Source organism: Salmo salar, chromosome ssa13, assembly GCF_905237065.1.
Source record: "Salmo salar chromosome ssa13, Ssal_v3.1, whole genome shotgun sequence".
Lineage (NCBI taxonomy): Eukaryota > Metazoa > Chordata > Actinopteri > Salmoniformes > Salmonidae > Salmo > Salmo salar.
In genome coordinates this window covers 61347936-61369547 of record NC_059454.1, presented here as the reverse complement: position 1 = coordinate 61369547, position 21612 = coordinate 61347936, and the positions used below count along the sequence as shown (strand labels likewise).

Below are 21612 nucleotides of genomic sequence, written 5' to 3'. Positions count from 1 at the left end.
ACACGCTTAAATGTCTTACTCACATCGACCACGGAGAAGGAGAGCCCGCAGTCCTTGTTAGAGGGCTGTGTCGGTTATCCTCAAAGCAGGCGAAGAAGGTGTTTAGTTGTCCAGAAGCAAGATGCCGGTGTCCACAACGTGGCTGGTTTTCCCTTTGTAGTCTGTGATTGTCTGTAGACCCTGCCACATACGTCTCGTGTCTGAGCCGGTGAATTGTGACCCATTTTGTCTCTATACCGACATTTTGCCTGTTTGATTGCCTTACATAGGGAATAACTACACTGTTTGTATTCGGCCATATTCCCAGTCACCTTAACATGGTTAAATGCAATGGTTCGAATGCTGCCATCTATCCACGGTTTCTGGTTAAGGTAGGTTTTAATAGTCACTATGGGTACAACATCTCCTATACACTTCCAGATAAACTCAGTCACCGTATCAGTGTATTTGTCTATGTTGTTCTCGGAGGCTACCTGGAAAATATCCCAGTCCACGTGATCAAAACAATCTTGAAGCATGGATTCCGATTGGTCAGACCAGCGTTGAATAGTTTTTAGCACAGGAACTACCTGAGTTTCTGCCTATAGGAAGGGAGGAGCAAAATGGAGTCATGATCAGATTTTCCAAAGGGAGGGCGGGGGAGGGCCTTGTAGGCATCCCGGAAGTTGGAGTAGCAGTGGTCGAGTGTTTTAGCAGCGCGAGTACTACAGTCAGTGTGTTGATAGAAATTCGGTAGCATTTTCCTCAAATTTGCGTTGTTAAAATCCACAGCTACAATAAATGCGGCCACAGGATATGTGGTTTCCAGTTTGCATAAAGCCAAGTGAAGTTCTTTGAGGGTCGTCGTGGTATCGGCTGGGTTTAGGCTGGGTTTCTGTACAGCACTTTGATACATCAGCTGATGTAAGAAGGGCTATATAAATACATTTGATTTGATATTACTATAACCGAAGAGAATTCTCTTGGGAGGTAATACGGTCGGCATTTGATTGTGAGGTAGTCTAGGTCAGGTGAACAAAAGGACTTGAGTTCACAATCACACCATGAGTAGTCAATCATGAAACATACACCCATGCCCTTCTTTTTCCCGGAGAGATATTTATTCCTGTCTGCGCGATGAACTGAGAATCCAACTGGCTCTACGGACTCAGACATTATATCCCAAGAGAGCCATGTATTTGTGAGACAGAGTATGTTACAGTCCCTGATGTCTCTCTGGAAGGAAATCTTTGCCCTGAGCTCATCAACTTTATTACCCAGAGACTGAACATTAGCGAGTAATATACTCGGAAGCGGTGGGTGGTGTGCGCGCCTCCTGAGTCGAACTGGAAGTCCACTCCGAGTACCTCTTTTCCGCCGGTGGTGTTTTGGATCAGCTTCTGGAATCAGTTCAGTTGCCCTGGGGGGTACGAACAAAGGATCCGATTCAGGAAAGTCGTATTCCTGGTCGTAATGCTGGTAATGCTGGTGGGTTACCACTGCTCTGATATCCAAAAGTTATTCCCATCTGTATGTAATAACACACATTTCCTGGCCTAATAATGTAAGATATAACACAGAAAAAAAACTAAATACTGCAAAGTTTCCTAAGAGCACGGCAGCTCTATCCATCGGCGCCATTTTGTTACATTTGGCACACAGTTCAGTCCCCTGGGCCAGAATTCTCCCAAATCTGTATTATTGAATGAGCTTCCCAAATTACAAGCTTACGATTCTGCACGATATAGATCCACACGTTATTCTCTTTCTACCTAACCATGTGAATAAACTCCAAGAACAAGTTTCAATTTAGCTAGCTAGCTTGCCAATGGAATTTATATCAACTCTATCAATCAGTTGGTTAACTAGCAAATATTATATTTGTTTTACCCTTGCATCTAAAGCTGCCTGATGAAGCTAGGCAGTTGATAGTAAAGCTAGGATGAATGTCAGAAGCCAGCTAACTTTATTTAAAGTGCATTTAAAGTTTGATTTGATTTAGTCCTATTCTTTAACTTAGAGATTTGTTTGAGATGAAGACGTGAATCCAACATATCAATTATTAATTTGTAGACAAACTGGATATTCAATTGTGTTTGGTTGTAAACACAACCAAATATCAACACTTGAAGGAGATGTATTTTCTGCTTGGATAGTTTCATCTGTGCCACTGACTTAGTCTGGCTTTAATTCCAGTTTGTCTACAAATTAATAATTGATATGTTGGATTCATGTCTCAAAAATCTAGATTAAAGAATAGGACGAAATCAAATCAAACTTTAAATGCACTTTAAATAAAGTTTGATCTGATTTAGTCCTATTGTTTAACTTAGATTTTGGATTGCAGTGGAGACATGAATCCAACATATCCTTCAAATGTTATATTTGGTTGTATTGACAACCAAACACAATTCAATATCACTTTTACAATATAGTACATAGCCTATTAACTTGTTAACAAATTAATGATATGTTGAATTCACGTCTCCAACGAAAGTTATAGAATAGGATTAAGCCAGTGGCTTTAATGAAACTTTCCAAGCATTAGATCTAATTTAAATGTTGATATTTGGTTGGGTTGTCAATCAAACACAATTAAATATTATTTTTGTAATACAGACTAATTTAACAGTATTTATTCAACCTTAAAATGAGTAACACATCCATGGCCACATTTTGATTTTACTGTATTTGTCTTCTAATGTAATCATAGAACGCATGTATGTTCAAGATAGCATGCAAATGTCACAGGTCTGTGGAGATCTTTACATTTGCTATAATATGCGTTGAATCTTGAACAGCATTGTTCACTTGCACTATGTACATTTAATGTAATCACAAATGCATTAGGTTGTGTTAGTAGATGAAGCACAGATATTGTAAGTTGTTGTATAAATACACAATAGGCCTATCTGATACAAAGTATTCCATGAATGTTGTTGTGCTTTTAAATGGTTGAAAGCATAATGATAACTCATTGATAATTCAACAAACTTCTGGCTGTCTTTTTGAATGGGTGATTAAAGGTTGAAATCTCATTGATCAACATCTCAACCCAATATGATCAAAATATCCACGTTGAAATTACATGGTGTGCCCAGTGGGACATCTCTGGTAGGAAAATGCGCATATTGTTTTTATGCGGATTTTAGAATATGAAAATCGCATGAAAATCTGTCACCAATTGGATGAAAACCTAGCTAGTGACTGCAATGGGTTTAGGCGAGGTAGCCAGAGAATGTGCATGGATTTTCATTAAAGGCTGGCCTGGTACAACTTGATCAACGTGTTCCTCTCCCTTGGTGTCAACTTTTACGCATTAAAATTGGCAGAGGGAATATGATGTTGCAAGCAATGGAATACTAAGGAGAGATCAGTGTCCAATGACATCTTAAAGAGTAGAATACCTTTTGAATATTAACTATTTTGATGTTCTGGGCAACCAATGGACCCTCGGAAAAGGCCGGGCATGCTAATGTCAAATTGACAGCTGCGGAATTGGAATCCAGCAACAGCATTGAGCCAGCAGGAGGAATGGGTTCGGTTCTGGCTACAATGTTGCACAGCTGTAACCTAACGCTTGCTGTCGCTACTTCGCTTTAAACATGAATATCAAAGACTGAAGTAACTTTGAAATTAAACAATATATGCAGAACATTTAGCCATACTTGGATACTAAATAAGAAGGAACCGCTGAGAAACGATCGAAGAAGAGTCAAAGAGCAAGGAGAGCGATGTACCGAGCGTTTTCTTTCCCAATGACAGCGGAGCGCAGACGGAATAAGGAGCGTCTTGAGGCGAGTTTGGCCGGTATATGTGAGTTGGAGCTGCTGAAACAGAGCCAGGAATGCCTAGTGCTCAGCGCCCTCTCCATCGGGGACTCTGTCCCAGGACGCCCGGCATGGGGCAACCTCCAGCCGACCCGACCTTCTCCCGACACAGCCAACTGTGCGCTGGAGGACTTGAGTTATTGGCGCCAGCCGGTAAGACTTTCGTATTGTACTTAAAATTGCATATTAAATCGATAGGAAAACATTTTCTTATCGATCTAATTCATAGCTTCTAGTTGGACTTTAAAAAAAATCAATTTGGTATTACTGCATGGTTATGCTTTTCGTGCTCTTGGAATAAAATTGGGTCATAGCCTAGAGTGTATCTGTGCTGAATAACGGTACCATCACAAATGTAGACTCGACACCCACATAGAGTGTGCTCAGAGCGCGCGTGACCATTTAAGGCAAACTTGGTGTATTCGGTGCTTGTGTTTTTTCATTCCATTGTCTATTGACGCTGTTTCGAAAAATATGTTCACCTGGCTATATTCTCTATATCAAGTATTGTTTTGAAAAGGTCGGACAGTGCCCACCATCATACTGTAGCATCGACCCTGAAGGTTGTTTATAGTTTCGGGATAATCTTAGTGTCCACCATTGGTTGGGACACCTGCCAATTATTTATATTGCCTACTCGGTAATAATCCTATGATGAACTATAATATCTCCATATCTTTTATTGTGTTTTACAATTCGTATTTATTTATCTGATTATTATTTCTTTAGGGCTATTGCAGGTTATCTCTTTTTTAAAGAGACATTGGCCGAATTCTATGAATTACCTAGGCTTAATTAGGTATGCCTAAAACATATGTTAAAATATTTTTAGAACTTAAGATATTTGTGCAGTCATTGCACAGGCAGTTGTTCATTGACCAAGCAATGTTGCCTGGCTACCCAGACTCCTTGCTCTGGAAAAACACTGCCATGCCCATGGATATTAGTTTCTTCTCAGCAATCAGTTTTGATCTGACTACCTTCCCTACCCTTCACCGAATGAGAACACATTCGGGGCCATCTGATTGGTCCAGAAACCGATGGGTTGGGCCAGAGCCAGAACACATGTAGGTAAAGTGGCAGTTTGAAAATGATCCTTGCTATCAAGGATCCTTGGGACATCCCTACCCCATTGAAGTTGAAATGTAAAATGGTTAAGGTAAGGGTTAAGGTTAGAGTTTGGTTCTCTGTGGCTCAGTTGGTAGAGCATGGCACATACAACTCCAGGATCGTAGGTTTCGCGACCCACTGAGGCCACCAATACGGAAATGTATACATTCATGACTGTTAATCGTTTTGGCTAATAGTGTCAGCTAAATAGCATATATTATATTATATTATAGGTAAGGGTTAAGGTCAGGGTGAGGGTAGGGGTTAAGGTTAGGGTTTAGGGTAAGGACTTCCCAAAGATCCCGGATAGCATTGACCGTTAGAAAATTCGTAATTAGCTTTGATACTCTGATTGGTTAGAGACGATCCAATCGCTGATGATTTTGTACAAGCCCCTCTTGCCCCTTGTCACCACAATAGTGTTGGGAAGATCAGCTCTTTTTACTGACTCAAAAGAATACAAAAAAACTGACTGACTGACTCAAAAGAATAAATCTTTCGACTCATTTCGTTCATTTGAGTCAGTAATGCCCAGATCACACAGGACCCTCTACCGGCCAACAATCAACTGAAAACTTGAAAACTGAAAGTCATGATTTTACAAGCCTCTCGTTCACATGTCGTTCACCATAGGGGGCTTATTGGAGCTGTCATTTGTGACTGAGACTTGTAAACGTGGACTTTAAACAATTTACATTTGATTGCTAGTCATACAACAAATATTATTTTTTTAGACATTTGAAACGAGGTATGGTTGTGGTCACAACCGGACTAGATTGTGAACAACTCTTGGCGGAGTGCATTGCTTGTCTGCCGTGAGGGTGATAAGCACAATATTGTCCGTGGACTTCAGCCACCCAAATAGTTCATTCTCGAGTTCCAGTTTGTTGAGCAGAGGCTGTGTATGTTTTGGTTCTACAAAGCTGTGTCCATAATAACATTCAATATTCAATTAATTGCATTCATTCTTGCACCATGCGATCAACTATCAGTCTTTCTTCTCTCTGCTGCCTGCAGCATGATCTATTTTCCGATCATGCAGGTCAAATGAACAACTTAAATGAAACGAGTCACTCAGAAAAACAAATCATGACTCTCGAATCAGTAAAATGACTAGTTAAAAAAGAACAAATCGTTCATGAACTGCACATCAATACATCACAAACGACTTCAATGGATTGCAGTCTCAGACTAAAGTATGTAGCAAATGACAGGGCAGCAGAAGAATTTACCGTGAGTTGTCAGGCTACAAGTGCTGTACTTGATGCAAGTGTTGCTATCGCCTTATCATGGTCTTGGGTGGTCTCCATAAAGCATGGATTACAATAGCATTGGTAAACAAACAAGACAGGACAACATGTTGCAATTTTGCATCAAGTATTATTTTCTCCATGGATTAAATTGGTGATATGGGGATAACCTGGACATGGCTTAGAAAATGTACCACGGGCTACTAAAATAAGAACCATATATTTTATGTTAAATATAATTTACTTGCCCCGGCAATGAACTATCTCGCTGCCTATAAATAGCATCTTAAAAATTGCCTCCAGCATCAAGCGACAAATTGTATGTGAATGTAATCTAAATGGTTTCCTTGCCTTGTAGCTTTCCATCTAATCTAGACTGAAAAACGACACGCATGACGTGCACACAACCCCTATATAGAGGTCACTTTAAATCTCTGTCTCTCTCAGTCGCTTCGGGCCACTGTGTGAAAAATAGCCACGGATTAACTGGAATATTGATAGGCCTATTGTTGGGCCATTGCTCTTGTGTTGTTCGTTTTGCATAGCTCGGTGCCCCAGGTGGTCGAGGTTTGCGCATTTTAGACCATTCCATTGGTCCACCCAGCGAGTCATGCAACACGAACTCGCTCAATGATCACCTTGTGGGCAATTTGGCTAGGCGCTAATGCTTGAAATATTTTTGAGGGATTGTCTTTGTGGGTTTTAAACAATAAATCGTTCATTATGTGGACTATCCAGTATGACTATCTGATGATTTTATATGACTATTTCTACATAGAAGAAAGATATAGGGCCATGCCGTTTCGGGGCCGTTTCGCGGCCCAGATTAAGCCTAATCCTAAAAAGCATGTTCACTGGAGATTCTCAATTTTAAGTCATTTTTGTCCAATGCCTAATCTGCGCAGCACAAGTTATTCCTGGCCCACAATATATGCACCAAGCAAAAGATCGGCAATCATTATTTCTCCAAATGCTTTCCTACATGTTACAAATTCATCATTGGGAGCAGATCTCCAATGGAGGAGGGATTTATTAAGTTACGTATAGGTCAATCAATAGGGAATAAGGATTTTGCCATCTGACCTCCCCACACAAAGGGCTGTGCATCCCAAATGGCACCTTATTTGCTATATAGTGCACTAATTATGACCAGAACATATGGGGCTCTGGTCAAAAGTAGAATGTAATGCATAGGGTGTCATTTGGGACACATCCAAGCTGACCCATTGCAGATAGCCTGCTCTAAGACCAGACCACACATCTGCCTGATTCATAACCAAACAGTGCTTGATTCTTCTTCTGTAGTGGGATAAAGATAAGGCAATAACCAAGGCCAGGTGTAAGGGACTGCTGTGTGTTTGGGTGTGTGTGTGTTTGTTTGTGTGACTGTGTGTGTGGGCGTGTGTCTGTGTGTGTCACAGGAGAAAGTTCAGGGCGTGTGAGGAAGGTCCTGCCATGTGGTTAAAGTTGGAGGTGTGTGTGTGCGTGCCATGTGCGTATGAGTTTGTGTGTGCGTGTGCGTGTGTATTTGTGCGTGAGCAGACCCTCCAGGTTTATTCCTGAGGCAGTGGTGCTGACAGCCATCTGACAACAGACAACAGCTGGGAAATCACATACGGTCCACATTTCAGAGGAAAAGTGTGTGTTTGTGTGTGTGCTTAAAAGAGAAAATGGATGAATGTGTGTATATGGAGGGGGGATTGGAGGACAGATTGTGTGTATTGTATTTGTGATATCTAATCAGTGCGGCTATGTGATATCAATGTATGTGTGGGAATGTTATTCAAATAATATGTTTGTGTGTGCGTGTGTGGGGATGCACGCGTGTGTGTGAATGTGCATGTGTTTGTCCTCCCATTAGCAGGCTGTACTGTAAGCCCCCCCATGGAGCCTCTTGCAGCTGTGTGGCCATGTGTCACCGGAGCATCTCATATTGTGACACTCACACTCTACTCTAATGTTTAATGTGTGTATGTGGGTGGGTGGGTGTGTTTGCGTAGCCTGTGTGTGTTTTGTATGTGTTTCATGCCTAGCTGTGTTGGGTAAACATTGTGGAGTGTCAGGCGAGTGTGTGTACAGAATCAAAGCAGTAGAGAGAGAGAGAGAGAGAGAGAGAGAGAGAGAAAGAAGGAGGGTTGTTGTCACTTCTCTCTTGTTGTGGGGTCTCTAGACACACTCTGGGGTGAAGTTTCCCCTAGGTACACATCTAGGATCAGATTCCCCTCCCCAATCCTAAACATAACCATTAGTGTCTAGGGACAACTTCGCCCTACTCCCTCTACACACAGTTCCAGGGATGAGGGGAGTGGGTAGAAGCTCCAAACCACTGACGTAAGGTCAGATCTTTTTCCATTCCCCTAATGGTTTGTATAAGGGAGTAATCTGATCCCAGATCTATGGCTAATGACAACCTTGACCTCGAACCCCCCACCATCTCCAACCTCCTGAAAAGAACCCCCATGTTGGCTTGAGGTGAAAATACGTGCAACACAATTATGGATCTCCTCTACCACCACCACCCCCCCAGCTCCACGGAGGCCCGACTACCAACCTCAGTACCCAGCTTCAGGGCTGCCTGCTAGGCTTCGCTGAGCAGCAGGCTGCCTTCCCTCCCCTGCTGGGAGTTGGAGGATCCAGCAGGGGCATAATTAGCCGTACTCAGTGCTGAGAGAAGCTGTTAGCGGTTGTTAGTGGTGAGCTGCGATGCAGGCTGTTAATAATTGATGGGAACAAAAGGTTTAATTGCACAGGAATCCTGCCTGAAGAGAGACATAAGTGGAAGCCAGGATGAGGAGTGTGTGTGGACTCGAATGGAGCATGCTTGTGGGTGTATTGTAGCTGGGTAGAAAGGGATAGGAAGTTGTAATGTATTGTAGTGCTGGTGTCTGTCTGTTAGGGTGAGTGTTTGTTTTGGGAGTGTGAAAGGGAGAAAAAGGAATAGGAAAGGGCTGAATAATTGATTAAGGGAGATGGAGATGCTTGTGGAGATTGATTTAGTGTTGCTCTAAGGGGATTGCTGTGTGACTTGCCTTCAATCTCTATCACTCAGTCGCTCCTCCGAACTCTCGGCTTCTTTCTCTCTCAATTCAATTTCAATTTCAATTTAAGGGCCATTATTGGCATGGGAAACATATGTCTCCTTTTTTCTCTACTGTCCTTTTCCTCTCATTTTCTTTTTCTCTTTTTCTCTCCCTCTCTATCCCACTTATGGAGAAGGCACCTCACTTTGTTGCCGTGACAACGCTAGGGGTGTTACATCATTGGGTTTACCTAACAAGCTTAAGTCTGTGTCCCAAATGGCATCCTACTCCCTTTATAGTGCACTACTTTTGACCAGGGCCTATTGGGAATATGGTGCCATTTGGGATGCACAGTTAGAGTTGATTTTACTTTGGGTGCTTCCAGCAGGCCCTCTGGGGGCCCCTGTCATCAGCAAACACAAACACACCACTGTGATTTGACCTGTCAGAGGGCCCTGCACAAAGGCAGCGTGGCCTCCCGCGTACTCACACACACTACACTGCTCCACACCGCACCACACCACACCACAGCACACTGCACAGTGTGGGGGCTTCTGTTTGAACTGGACGGTTTTGTGCCCTCCAGTGTGGTTTGTATGCACGTGCGTGTGATTGAGCGAGAGTGTGTGAGTGCGGGTGTGTGCACACTATTGAACAACTCACAAAGCAAAAAATTCTATACAGTTAAGCACAATGTGACTTCATTCAGCTGCACCACTCTGGAAACTCTGTGTGCACGTCCCCAATGGTACCATATTCCCTACATAGTCCACTCCTTTTGACCAGGGTCTATAGTAACCCAGCAATATAATACTTTATTAAAGGATAAACCCACTCCAAAACTATATTTTGGTATTTTTTTCATTAGTCCACACACTGTTGATACAGTCCCAAAATGTTTTGGTTGTCAGCAGTCAAGTTTTCAAGATATTTTACATTCAAGAAGCAATGTGTCACTTGCCACATCATCATGATGATGCCAAACGCATCATATGATGGGGGATTAGAGGACTATGGGAAGGTTCGAGGCCCTCAGGAGAGGTACTGGGAGTTAGGCTAGACTCCCAGAACTTGCAGGGAGAATGCATCTAGGTTTAATCACTTTTTAAAGATGGCTTGTATCATTTAGACTAGGAAGATGAAATGTGTAGGAGGTAGGGGAGGGGGAGAGAAAGACGCTTTACTGTAACTCAAGGCAATTGCTGTTTATTAATATGTTTTAGATTACGAGCCTTTTCAGTGTTAATAATGATGGTTTTGGGAAACAAAGGTTCTAACGCTGAACTTAGCTTTAAGATTATTTTGGGAAACCGGGCCCAAAGCTACTTACAGGCGCAATTAGGGTTAAGTGCTTTGCTCAAGGGCACAGTCGGCTAAGGAATTTGAACCAGCGACTTTTTGGTTATTAAACCAACGCTCTTAACCGCTAGACTACCGCCGCCTTGTGCGTGTGCGGTGCGGTGCGTGCGAGATTTACCTGGGTTAATGTCATGCATGCACTGGATAAAAGGACCTGTGTGTGGGTTTAGGAGCAACTCATGTGAGACCGCATCGGTTCAATAGGCACTTGCTTCCTTTATACACACACATACACCTCACAGCCTCTGTGTGTAATCCCTAAGATCAAACCTCTGTAAACCCTATACAGGTCAAACTACAAAGGCTTTGGTCCTACGTATATCCTCGGATTAACACTCCAAGTGCACCAGTCAACTCCACTTCCAATCCAATCCATTTAGTTCACATGGAGAATAGGGAAGTATTCCCCTGCTCTAGCAGGCTTTTGTTCCAGCCCAGAACTATCTGTCGTAGTACTAAATCAAATCAAATTGTACTTGTCACATGCGCCAAATACAACAGGTGTAGTAGACCTTACAGTGAAATGCTTACTTACGAGCCCCTAACCGACAGTGCAGTTTTAAAAAATACGGATAAGAGATAAAAGTAACAAGTAATTAAAGAGGAGCAGTAAAAAAATACAATATATACGGGGGGTGCCGGTACATAGTCAATGTGCGGGGGCACCGGTTAGTTGAGGTAGTATGTACGAAGCCTCTTGGACCTAGACCTGGCGCTCCGGTACCGCTTGCTGTGTGGCAGCAGAGAGAACAGTCTATGACTAGGGTGGCTGGAGTCTTTGACAATTTTCAGGGCCTTCCTCTGACACCGCCTGGTATAGAGGTCCTGGATGGCAGGAAGCTTGGCCCCAGCGATGTATTGGGAAGTTCACAATACCCTCTGTAGTGCTTTGCGGTCGGAGGCTGAGCAGTTGCCATACCAGGTAGTGATGCAACCAGTCAGGATCCTCTCGATGGTGCAGCTCTAGAACCTTTTGAGGATCTGAGGACCCATGCCAAATCTTTTCAGTCTCCTGAGGGGGAATAGGTTTTGTTGTGCCCGCTTCACGACTGTCTTGGTGTGCTTGGACCATGTTAGTTTGTTGGTGATGTGGACACCAAGGAACTTGAAGCTCTCAACCTGCTCCACTGCAGCCCCGTCGATGAGAATGGGGGTGTGCTCCATCCTCTTTTTCCTGTAGTCCACAATCATCTCCTTTGTCTTGATCACGTTGAGGGAGAGTTGTTCCTTCTATCCAGGTGGGAAAGGGCAGTGTGGAGTGCAATAGAGACTTCATCATCTGTGGATCTGTTGGGGCGTAGGCAAATTGGAGTGGGTCTAGGGTTTCTGGGATGATGGTGTTGATGTGAGCCATGACCAGCCTTTCAAAGCACTTCGTGGCTACACACGTGAGTGCTACGGGTCGGTAGTCATTTAGGCAGGTTACCTTAGTGTTCTTGGGCACAGGGATTATGATGGTCTGCTTAAAACATGTTGGTATTATAGACTCGGACAGAGAGAGGTTGAAAATGTCAGTGAAGACACTTGCTAGTTGGTCAGCGCATGCTCGCAGTACACGTCCTGGTAATGTGTCTGGCTCTGCGGCCTTGTGAATGTTGACCTGTCTAAAGGTCTTACTCACATCGGTTGCGGATAGCGTGATCACACAGTCTTCCGGTACAGCTGGTGCTCTCATGCATGTTTCAGTGTTATTTGCCTCGAAGCGAGCATAGAAGTAGTTTAGCTCGTCCGGTAGGCTCGTGTCACTGGGCAGCTCTCAGCTGTGCTTCCCTTTGTAGTTTGTAATGGTTTGCAGGCCCTGCCACATCCAACGAGCGTCAGAGCCGGTGCAGTACGACTCGATCTTAGTCCTGTATTGACACTTTGCCTGTTTGATGGTTCGTCGGAGGGCATAGCAGGATTTCTTATAAGCTTCCGGGCTAGAGACCCGCTCCTTGAAAGTGGCAGCTCTAGCCTTTAGCTCAGTGCGGATGCTGCCTCTAATCCATGGTTTCTGGTTGGGGTATGTACATATGGTCACTGTGGGGACGACGTCATTGATGCACTTATTGATGAAGCCAATGACAGATGTGGTGTACTCCTCAATGCTATTGGAGGAATCCCGGAACGTATTCCAGTCTGTGCTAGCAAAACAGTCCTGTAGCTTAGCATCTGCTTCGTCTGACCACTTTTTTATTGATCTAGTCAACTGTGCTTCCTGCTTTAAATTTTGCTTGTAAGCAGGAATCAGGAGGATGGAATTATGGTCAGATTTGCCAAATGGAGGGCAAGTGAGAGCTTTGTATGCATCTCTGTGTGTTGAGTATAGGTGGTCCAGAGTTCTTTTCCCTCTGGTTGCACATTTACCATGTTGATAGAAATTAGGTAAAACTGATTTAAGTTTCCCTACATTAAAGTCCCCGGTTACTCGGAGCACCACCTCTGGGTGAGCATTTTCTTTTTTGCTTATGGTGGAATACAGCTCATTCAATGCTTTCTTGGTGCCAGCCTCTGACTGTGGTGGTATGTAAACAGCTACAAAGAATATAGATGAGAACTCTCTCGGTAGGTAATGTGGTCTGCAGCTTATCATGAGAAACTCTACCTCAGGCGAGCAATGGCTCAAAACTTCCTTAGATATCGTGCATCACCTGTTGTTTACAAAAATACATAGACCGCCTCCCCTTGTCTTACCAGACGCCGCTGTTCTATCCTGCCGGTACATCGTATAACCAGCCAGCTGTATGTTGATATTGTCGTCGTTCAGCCACGACTCTGTGAAGCATAAGATGTTACAGTTTTTAATGTCCCGTTGGTAGTTTAATCTTCCCAATAACTCGTCCATTTTATTGTCCAAAGATTGCATGTTTGCGAGCAGAATTGAAGGGTGTGGGGGTTTATTCGATCGCCTCCTACTCCTCAGAAGGCAGCCCGCCCTCCGGCCTCCCTTTCTCCGCCTCCTCTTCATGCAGATCACTGGGGTCGGGGCCTGTTCCCGAGGGAGCCGTATGTCCTCCGCCTCGGGCTCGTCAGAGTTGTGAATGAAGAAAAAGGATTCTGCTAGTCCGTGGTGAGAAATCACAGTCCTGATGTCCAGAAGTTATTTTCGGTCATAAGAGACGGTAGCGGCAACATTATGTACAAAAATAGTACAAAAATAAGTTACAAACAACGCAGATAAACAAACAAAAAACACAATCGGTTGGGGGCACATAAAACATCTGCCTTCTGCTCCGGCGCCATTACTACCCTGATAACCCTCAAATTAGTTAGTGTTCATTTATCACCCTCTCTAACTCTTGTGTTCATCAGTCACCCTCTCTAACTCTTGTGTTCATCAATCACCCTCTCTAAACATCTTTACCCTCCCACTTATTTTCCCTCCTCCTCCTCCTCCTCCACCTCAGCAGTTAGAGTTCCCCTGAGCACAAAACCTGACTCAGTCTTACTAGAGAGAGAAATGGGGGAGGGGGTAGTGAGAGACACATCCCAGGGTGGTATGTTTACATCCCTTGGTCCCCCCCTCTTCCCTGAGGTTGTTGGACCACCCCTGCCCCTGACTGGAGTGGCGGGGCCTGCTCCTTGTCCGATGAGTCGCTCCACTGTGGAACCCTGGAGGGGAGAGAGGAAGGGGGAAGGGAGAGGCCAATAGGGCTATAGGAAGGGGGTGACAGTTTTGGAGCTGACATTTTGTCAGAGTGATTGACACATGGATTTAACAGAAAAAAACACATTTGTGATGAAAAGATGCATCTCTCTATTTAATGCTGTCTTGATCTTTCTCTCTCCCTCTCTCTCTTTCAATTGAATTCAAAAAACCTTATTGATATAAAAAGTTAGAGCACTTACATTGTCAAAGCAAACATAAAACAAGGATGGTTGAGTAAGACAGGAAGATCTTTCTCTCTTCTCTCTCTTATCTGTTTCTCCTTCTCTCTATTTATATCTCTCTCTTCTCTCTCTCCCCAACTCTTCCTCTCTTCCTCCATTTCAGCCTCTACCCTTTCCTCTTGTCCTTCTTTCCAGTAAGTTCGCCATGTTTTACTGGATGGATCAGCATGTCTGTGTTTTCACCCCACAGCTCCCCTGCTTTTATATGGTACTTTTTACTGAGAAATACCTGATTCAAACAGGGATGCCCAGTTCGTTCTCAGCTGCACTGTGGAAACCTTCCCCACTTCATCATATGTTTGGCTCCCCCAGGGAGGCTAACAGCTGTGTGTATGTGTTGGTGTGTGTTGGGTTGTAAAATGTGTGCAAGTGTGGGTTTGCATTTGACGTGTACAATGTGTGCAGGTGTGTGTTGTCAGTGTCAGCTTCTATGCCCACACACACTTGACATCAGCATAATTCCCAGATTCCCCCTCTCTTTCTCCTCTGCATAAAATATGGAACATTATCTCTGCCATATCACCCAGCAGGCTTTTCTGCCTTCTCAGCTGGTGGAACCATGCCGATGTTATGAGCCAGCTGTGTGTGTGTGTGTGTGTGTGTGTGTGTGTGTGTGTGTGTGTGTGTGTGTGTGTGTGTGTGTGTGTGTGTGTGTGTGTGTGTGTGTGTGTGTGTGTGTGTGTGTGTGTAATTCAGCAGTGATTAAAACCTTGCTCCCACTACCTTCTCTAGGACATTCCTAGAAAAAGTAAGTCATCTCCCAACACTGAATTTCTATTTTTATCCCTCACCTGAATCAACAAGATGTGTATAAGCTGTCTTTCAGAACAATCCCAATGGTTGAAAAGCTATACATTAACTGATTAGAACAGGTTAAGTGCTAGAAATCAGCTCTTTACTGTTCAATGCGTATATGGAAGCTTTTAGATTTTGTCTCAGATCATGGTAAGCATGTAAGGTTGGAGAAATCAGCTGACTCTGTACACATATAGGGTTGAATTGTGTCCCTCATTTGCCCTCTCTCACTCAATCTACCCCCCTCTCTCTCTTTCTCTCTCTCGCTTCCCTGCTATGGGCATTTCGGTAAATGGACGCTCGATTGGTTGATTGATTATGCAGTTTATTTATTGATTGAGTAAGAGATGCTCAAGGTTTGCACCCTATAATGCTTCACTAAGAGATTTGAGTGTGGTTGTCTTGTATTTCCTCCCCCCTCTCTCCCTCTTCCCCTTCTCCCTCTTCTCTCTCTCTCTGGTTCTCTCTTTCGCTCTCTCTCTCTCTTTCTCCTACTGTCTGTAATATATTCGGTACTGCTGTTCCGCTCATGGGGCGAAGGCTGAGGCCTGTTGTTTTGACAGTTTTAACCTCCTCCAAAGCCGATGCTGTTCCCATCCTTCACCAACCATTTGTTTGAGAGATTTGGTAGAGGCTTTGTGTGTGTGTGTGTGTGTGTGTGTGTGTGTGTGTGTGTGTGTGTGTGTGTGTGTGTGTGTGTGTGTGTGTGTGTGTGTGTGTGTGTGTGTCTGTGTGCATGCGCAACCGTGTGTGTATATCCTTGTATCTCAGTGTATATCTGCGTGTGGGGGTAATGACGTGTTACTATTCCATTGTTTTGTTCATTAAAAAATATATTGTCACATAGGTGCAGTGAAATGTTGTTTTACAGGGTCAGCCATAGCAGTACAGCGCCCCTGGAGCAAATTATGGTTAGGTGCCTTGCTCAAGGGCCCATCAACAAATCTTTTCACCTTGTCGGCTCAGGTATTTAAACCAGCGACCTTTCGGTTACTCGCCCAACACTCTAACCGCTAGGCTACCTGCCGCGTGTTGTAATAGCAGTCTGAAAATGTGAAGGTTGTTTGTGATCTGGCATTGTCTCTGGCTTTGTTTCTGACCCTGGGAGATGAGACCGTGTGTGTGTAGAACATCCAAATACAGTCTCTAACCCTGATTCTATTTCTCTCTTTGTGTTCCAGAGCAGTCTACAGTGTAGTCCTTGGGGTCTGATGGCATCTCTGGAGCAGCAGGTTGGGGAGCTGAGGGTTAATACAGCGCATAACGCAGTGGAGCCCCCGACTGACGTGGTGGACAATCGGCCCAGCTCAGGTAACATAACACTACACAAATTGGACCCTTGAGTATGGTTGCAAAATTCCCAGGTTTTCCAGATATCACGGTTTCAAGATTCCTGGAATCAACAGGAAATAAGCAGGAAATCTGGGAATCCTCCAACTGGGATTTCTGGAAAACCTGTGATGGTAAAGTTACCAGAATTTTGCAAACTTTTCCATAAGCCAGTTGTTCAATCTATCATCTTTCTGCTAAACAAAACATAGCCATTGTCAGTAGTATGACAGAAAGTGTAAATTATGTGTAACGGGGGTGGTTGCGTGATGAGTATCCTTACCCAAGACCAGAAGACTTGTGTTAGCTCCAATAAGCTGAACTACAGGACTGTTTTGCTGTCACAGACTGGAAAATGTTCCGGGATTCTTCCGATGGCATTGAGGAGTACAACACATCAGTCACTGGCTTTATCAATAAGTGCATCGAGAACGTCGTCCCCACAGTGACTGTACGTACATACCCCAACCAGAAGCCATGGATTACAGGCAACATTCGCACTGAGCTAAAGGGCAGAGCTTCCGCTTTCAAGGTGCGGGACTCTAACCCGGAAACTTACAAGAAATCCTGCTATGCCCTGCGACGAACCATCAAACAGGCAAAGCGTCAGCTCCGACGCTTGTCTTATGTGGCAGGGCTTGCAAACTATTACAGACTACAAAGGGAAGCACAGCCCCGAGCTGCCCAGTGACACGAGCCTACAAGACGAGCTAAATCACTTCTATGCTCGCTTCGAGGCAAACAACACTGAGGCATGCATGATAGCATCAGCTGTTCCGGACGACTGTGTGATCACGCTCTCCGTAGCCGACGTGAGTAAGACCTTTAAACAGGTCAACATACACAAGGCTGCGGGGCCAGACGGATTACCAGGACGTGTGCTCCGGGCATGTGCTGACCAACTGGCAGGTGTCTTCACTGACATTTTCAACATGTCCCTGATTGAGTTTGTAATACCTACATGTAACAAGCAGACCACCATAGTCCCTGTGCCCAACAACACAAAGGCAACCTGCCTAAATGACTACAGACCCGTAGCACTCACGTCCGTAGCCATGAAGTGCTTTGAAAGGCTGGTAATGACTCACATCAACACCATTATCCCAGAAACCCTAGACCCACTCCAATTTGCATACCGCCCAAACAGTTCCACAGATGATGCAATCTCTATTGCACTCCACACTGCCGTTTCCCACTTGGACAAAAGGAACACTTATGTGAGAATGCCATTCATTGACTACAGCTCAGCGTTCAACACCATAGTACCCTCAAAGCTCATCACTAAGCTAAGGATCCTGGGACTAAACACCTCCCTCTGCAACTGGATCCTGGACATCCTGACGGGCCGCCCCCAGGTGGTAAGGGTAGGTAGCAACACATCTTCCACGCTGATCCTCAACACTGGAGCTCCCCAGGGGTGCATGCTCAGTCCCCTCCTGTACTCCCTGTTCACTCACGACTGCATGGCCAGGCACGACTCCAACACCATCATTAAGTTTGCAGATGACACAACAGTGGTAGGCCTGATCACTGACAATGACGAGACAGCCTAAAGGGAGGAGGTCAGAGACCTGGTGCCAGGAAACTACAGTGGACTACAGGAAAAGGAGGACCGAGTACGCCCCCATTCTCATCGACGGGCCTGTAGTGGAGCAGGTTGAGAGCTTCAAATTCCTTGGTGTCCACATCAACAACAAACTAGAATGGTCCAAACACACCAAGACAATCGTGAAGAGGGCACGACAAAGCCTATTCCCCCTCAGGAAACTAAAAAGATTTGTCATGGGTCCTGAGATCATCAAAAGGTTTTACAGCTGCAACATCGAGAGCATCCTGACTGGTTGCATCACTGCCTGGTACGGCAATTGCTCGGCTTCCGACCGCAAGGCACTACAGAGGGTAGTGCGTATGGCCTAGGACATCACTGGGGCTAAGCTGCCTGCCATCCAGGAACTCTACATCAGGCGGTGTCAGAGGAAGGCCCTAAAAATTGTCAAAGACCCCAGCCACCCCAGTCAAGGACTGTTCTCTCTACTACCGGATGGCAAGCGGTACCGGAGTGCCAAGTCTAGGACAAAAAGGCTTCTCAACAGTTTTTACCCCCAAGCCATAAGACTCCTGAACAGGTAATCAAATGGTTACCCAGACTATCTGCATTGTGTGCCCCTCCCCCCACCCCCCCAACCTCTCTTTTACACTGCTGCTACTCTCTGTTTATAATATATGCATAGTCACTTTAACCATACCTACATGTACATACTACCTCAATTGGCCCGACCACCCAGTGCTCCGCACATTGGCTAACCGGGCTATCTGCATTGTGTTCTGCCACCCACCACCCGCCAACCCCTCTTTACGCTACTGCTACTCTCTGGTCATCATATATGCATAGTCACTTTAACCATACCTACATGTACATACTACCTCAATCAGCCTGACTAACCGTTGTCTGTATGTAGCCTCACTACTTTTATAGCCTCGCTACTGTATATAGCCTCGCTCCTGTTTTTCCCAGTCTTTTTACTGATGTTTTTATTTCTTTACTTACTGTAAATTCCGGACTATAAGCCGCAACTTTTTTCCCACACTTTGAACATCGCGGCTTAAACAATGACGCGGCTAATATATGGATTTTTCCCGCTTTCAATTTTTTTTTTTTTTTTAAACACATTCTGTGACGTGCTCAGTTTTTTGGCGGCATGAAGCTTTCATTAGACCAATGAAATTGCTGAACGGGTTAAGGTCAAACAACTTTTTTGTTTACTGTTTAGATTAAATCGAGCGCTCTCAAACTTCCCATCATTCTGATTACGGTAGTCATTTTGTCACCCTCATCATGGCAAAGACACGGAGAAATGCATATGATGCAGCTTTCAAGTTGAAGGCGATTGATCTGGCTGTTGGAAAAGGAAATAGAGCTGCTGCACGGGAGCTTGGTCTTAATGAGTCGATGATAAGACGTTGGAAACAGCAGCGTGAGGAATTGACTCAGTGCAAAAAGACAACTAAAGCTTACTGCTAATTTTTTATTTTTTGTTACAAGCCATGTTTCGCTAAAGCCTATTTATTTTTGTTACAAGCCGTGTTTCGTTAAAGCCTATTTATTTTTGTTACAAGCCGTGTTTCGTTAAAGCCTGTGTAAAGTTCATTTGTTTCAATGTACCGGTAGGCACCTGCGACTTATAGACATGTGCGGCTTATTTATGTTCAAAATAAAATAAAAATAAAATTCAGTGGATGCGGCTTATATTCAGGTGCGCTTAATAGTCCGGAAATTACGGTACCTATTGTTCACCTAATACCTTTTTTGCACTATTGGTTAGAACCTGTAAGTAAGCATTTCACTGTAAGGTACCTGTTGTATTCGGCGCACGTGACAAATAAACTTTGATTTGATAATCTAATGCCTAGGCTTTAGCTCAGTGGGCTAACACAGTCTTGTAGTGAGCAGGACACCTAGCTTCCAACCCAGTCTGTCACATATGCATGGTAGTGAATAAGTTAAGAAAATTGTATTTTATGAAGTCATTGTAATCAAGGTACTATTCACACATAGCGGGGATAGGCCTAACCATGAGCATGCTCTAGTTCCATCTGATGCTGAGAGGCAGAGAGAGAGATTACCAAGGCCGATCTAGTTTCTGTCCTCGGCTCAGAGGCTGACATCATTATATGAGGTGGTTTGATAGCCTGGCAGCAACAAAAGCAGGCAGACACGTCTGCTCTATTTTAGAATGGTAACTTAAATTACCCCACAGTGGGCCTATTACTGCTCCATATAGCTATCTCACCCCTATCTCACCTCTAACTCACCTCACTCTTACTGTATAGTACTGTATATTTCACAATAGTCCTTTTGGAGAAGTGTTGGTCGGTGCCGTTTAAGATGAGGGAGGACGATAATAATGTTTCTGACCATGGCCTTATTTCTATTACAGCATATTGGTTGACTGTCATTCCAGGGGCGAAAATCTGATATCAACTTTGGAGGGGACAATTACATTAAATTTTCTCAAGAGCAATTCCTGAGGGGGACACCAAAAGTAGTGCTGTAACACATAGCCTACATTGTAATATGGTAAATGTATATTGAGGAACCAAAGAAATAAGGTGTTTGCCGTACTCCTAACTACCGGTACCCAAAACTACACAACTAATCACAACAGCAATACCATTGCCTTTAACAAATCTTAGCTCAGTCACCAGTTTAAGTTGAGAGTGGGGATATCCATGGCATTTTCCAATTATGTCCCTATTTTACAAGTCAAAAAAATTGAGAACCTTTCATAATGTTGCCAAACAAAGACTCAACAAACTTACCTGAGACTCCCTGTCTCTGCCAGTCTGTCCCTGCATATCTGTCCCCAACTCTGCTGTCTGTGTGCCATCTGTTGCCTGCTCTGCCTAATGACATCATTGTGAAACATATCCATTAGAATTTCATTTCTTTCTTATGAACATTTTATGAACTAGTCTTTGAGATATTAGGCTACTAGGGTTCTTACTATGCGTTTTGGTGTATTGAAAAATACTCGGATGTCCGTCTTTTATTTTTCTGCCATTTTTCTACCTGGCTGGCTGGCTGGCTACACACACAGTGTGTAGGTTATTTACAGTAGGAGATGGGCTTCTATCATCTTCAATCATTCTATTTGGGCTTCGATCTAAAAGGTAGCTAGCAAATGTGAAACGGATTAAAATGACAAGAGTTGACAGCTGTACGAGTTCACCATTTACACAACATATGCTGCAACCTTTTGTAATTTTAATAGTTTGTTTCATATTGGCTGGCTTCCAACAATAGCTGAATTTGCAAAGCTAGCGAGCACCATTTCAGTTTCAGTGGTGTTTGCTTTAATCTTTGATACCCGGGTTAAATAAAGGTGAAATAAAATAAATAAATAAAAGTTCACTTGCGACAATTTAGCTTTTGCAACGAGACCATTAAATATATTTAAGACAATGGTAGAAGAGAGTGTAGTTCTGTTCAGTTTGGATTTCAGTTTATCGCTAACCTTATCACAGGGACTTTGAAGCACTAACTTACATCATCTGCATGCTGATTCCATT

General features: G+C 43.9%; 1 protein-coding gene across 1 annotated transcript in view; it reads left to right on the top strand.

The window, feature by feature from the left end:
* Window positions 1–3473: 3473 nt before the first annotated feature.
* Window positions 3474–21612, top strand: part of LOC106567544 (dapper homolog 3) — a 29183-nt gene continuing 11044 nt past the window's right edge. The window contains exons 1-2 of the mRNA XM_014136969.2: window positions 3474–3962; window positions 16395–16524. Coding sequence (XP_013992444.1) covers window positions 3714–3962; window positions 16395–16524 — 379 coding nt within the window. The 5' untranslated portion in view covers window positions 3474–3713. The remainder of the gene's footprint in view (window positions 3963–16394; window positions 16525–21612) is intronic.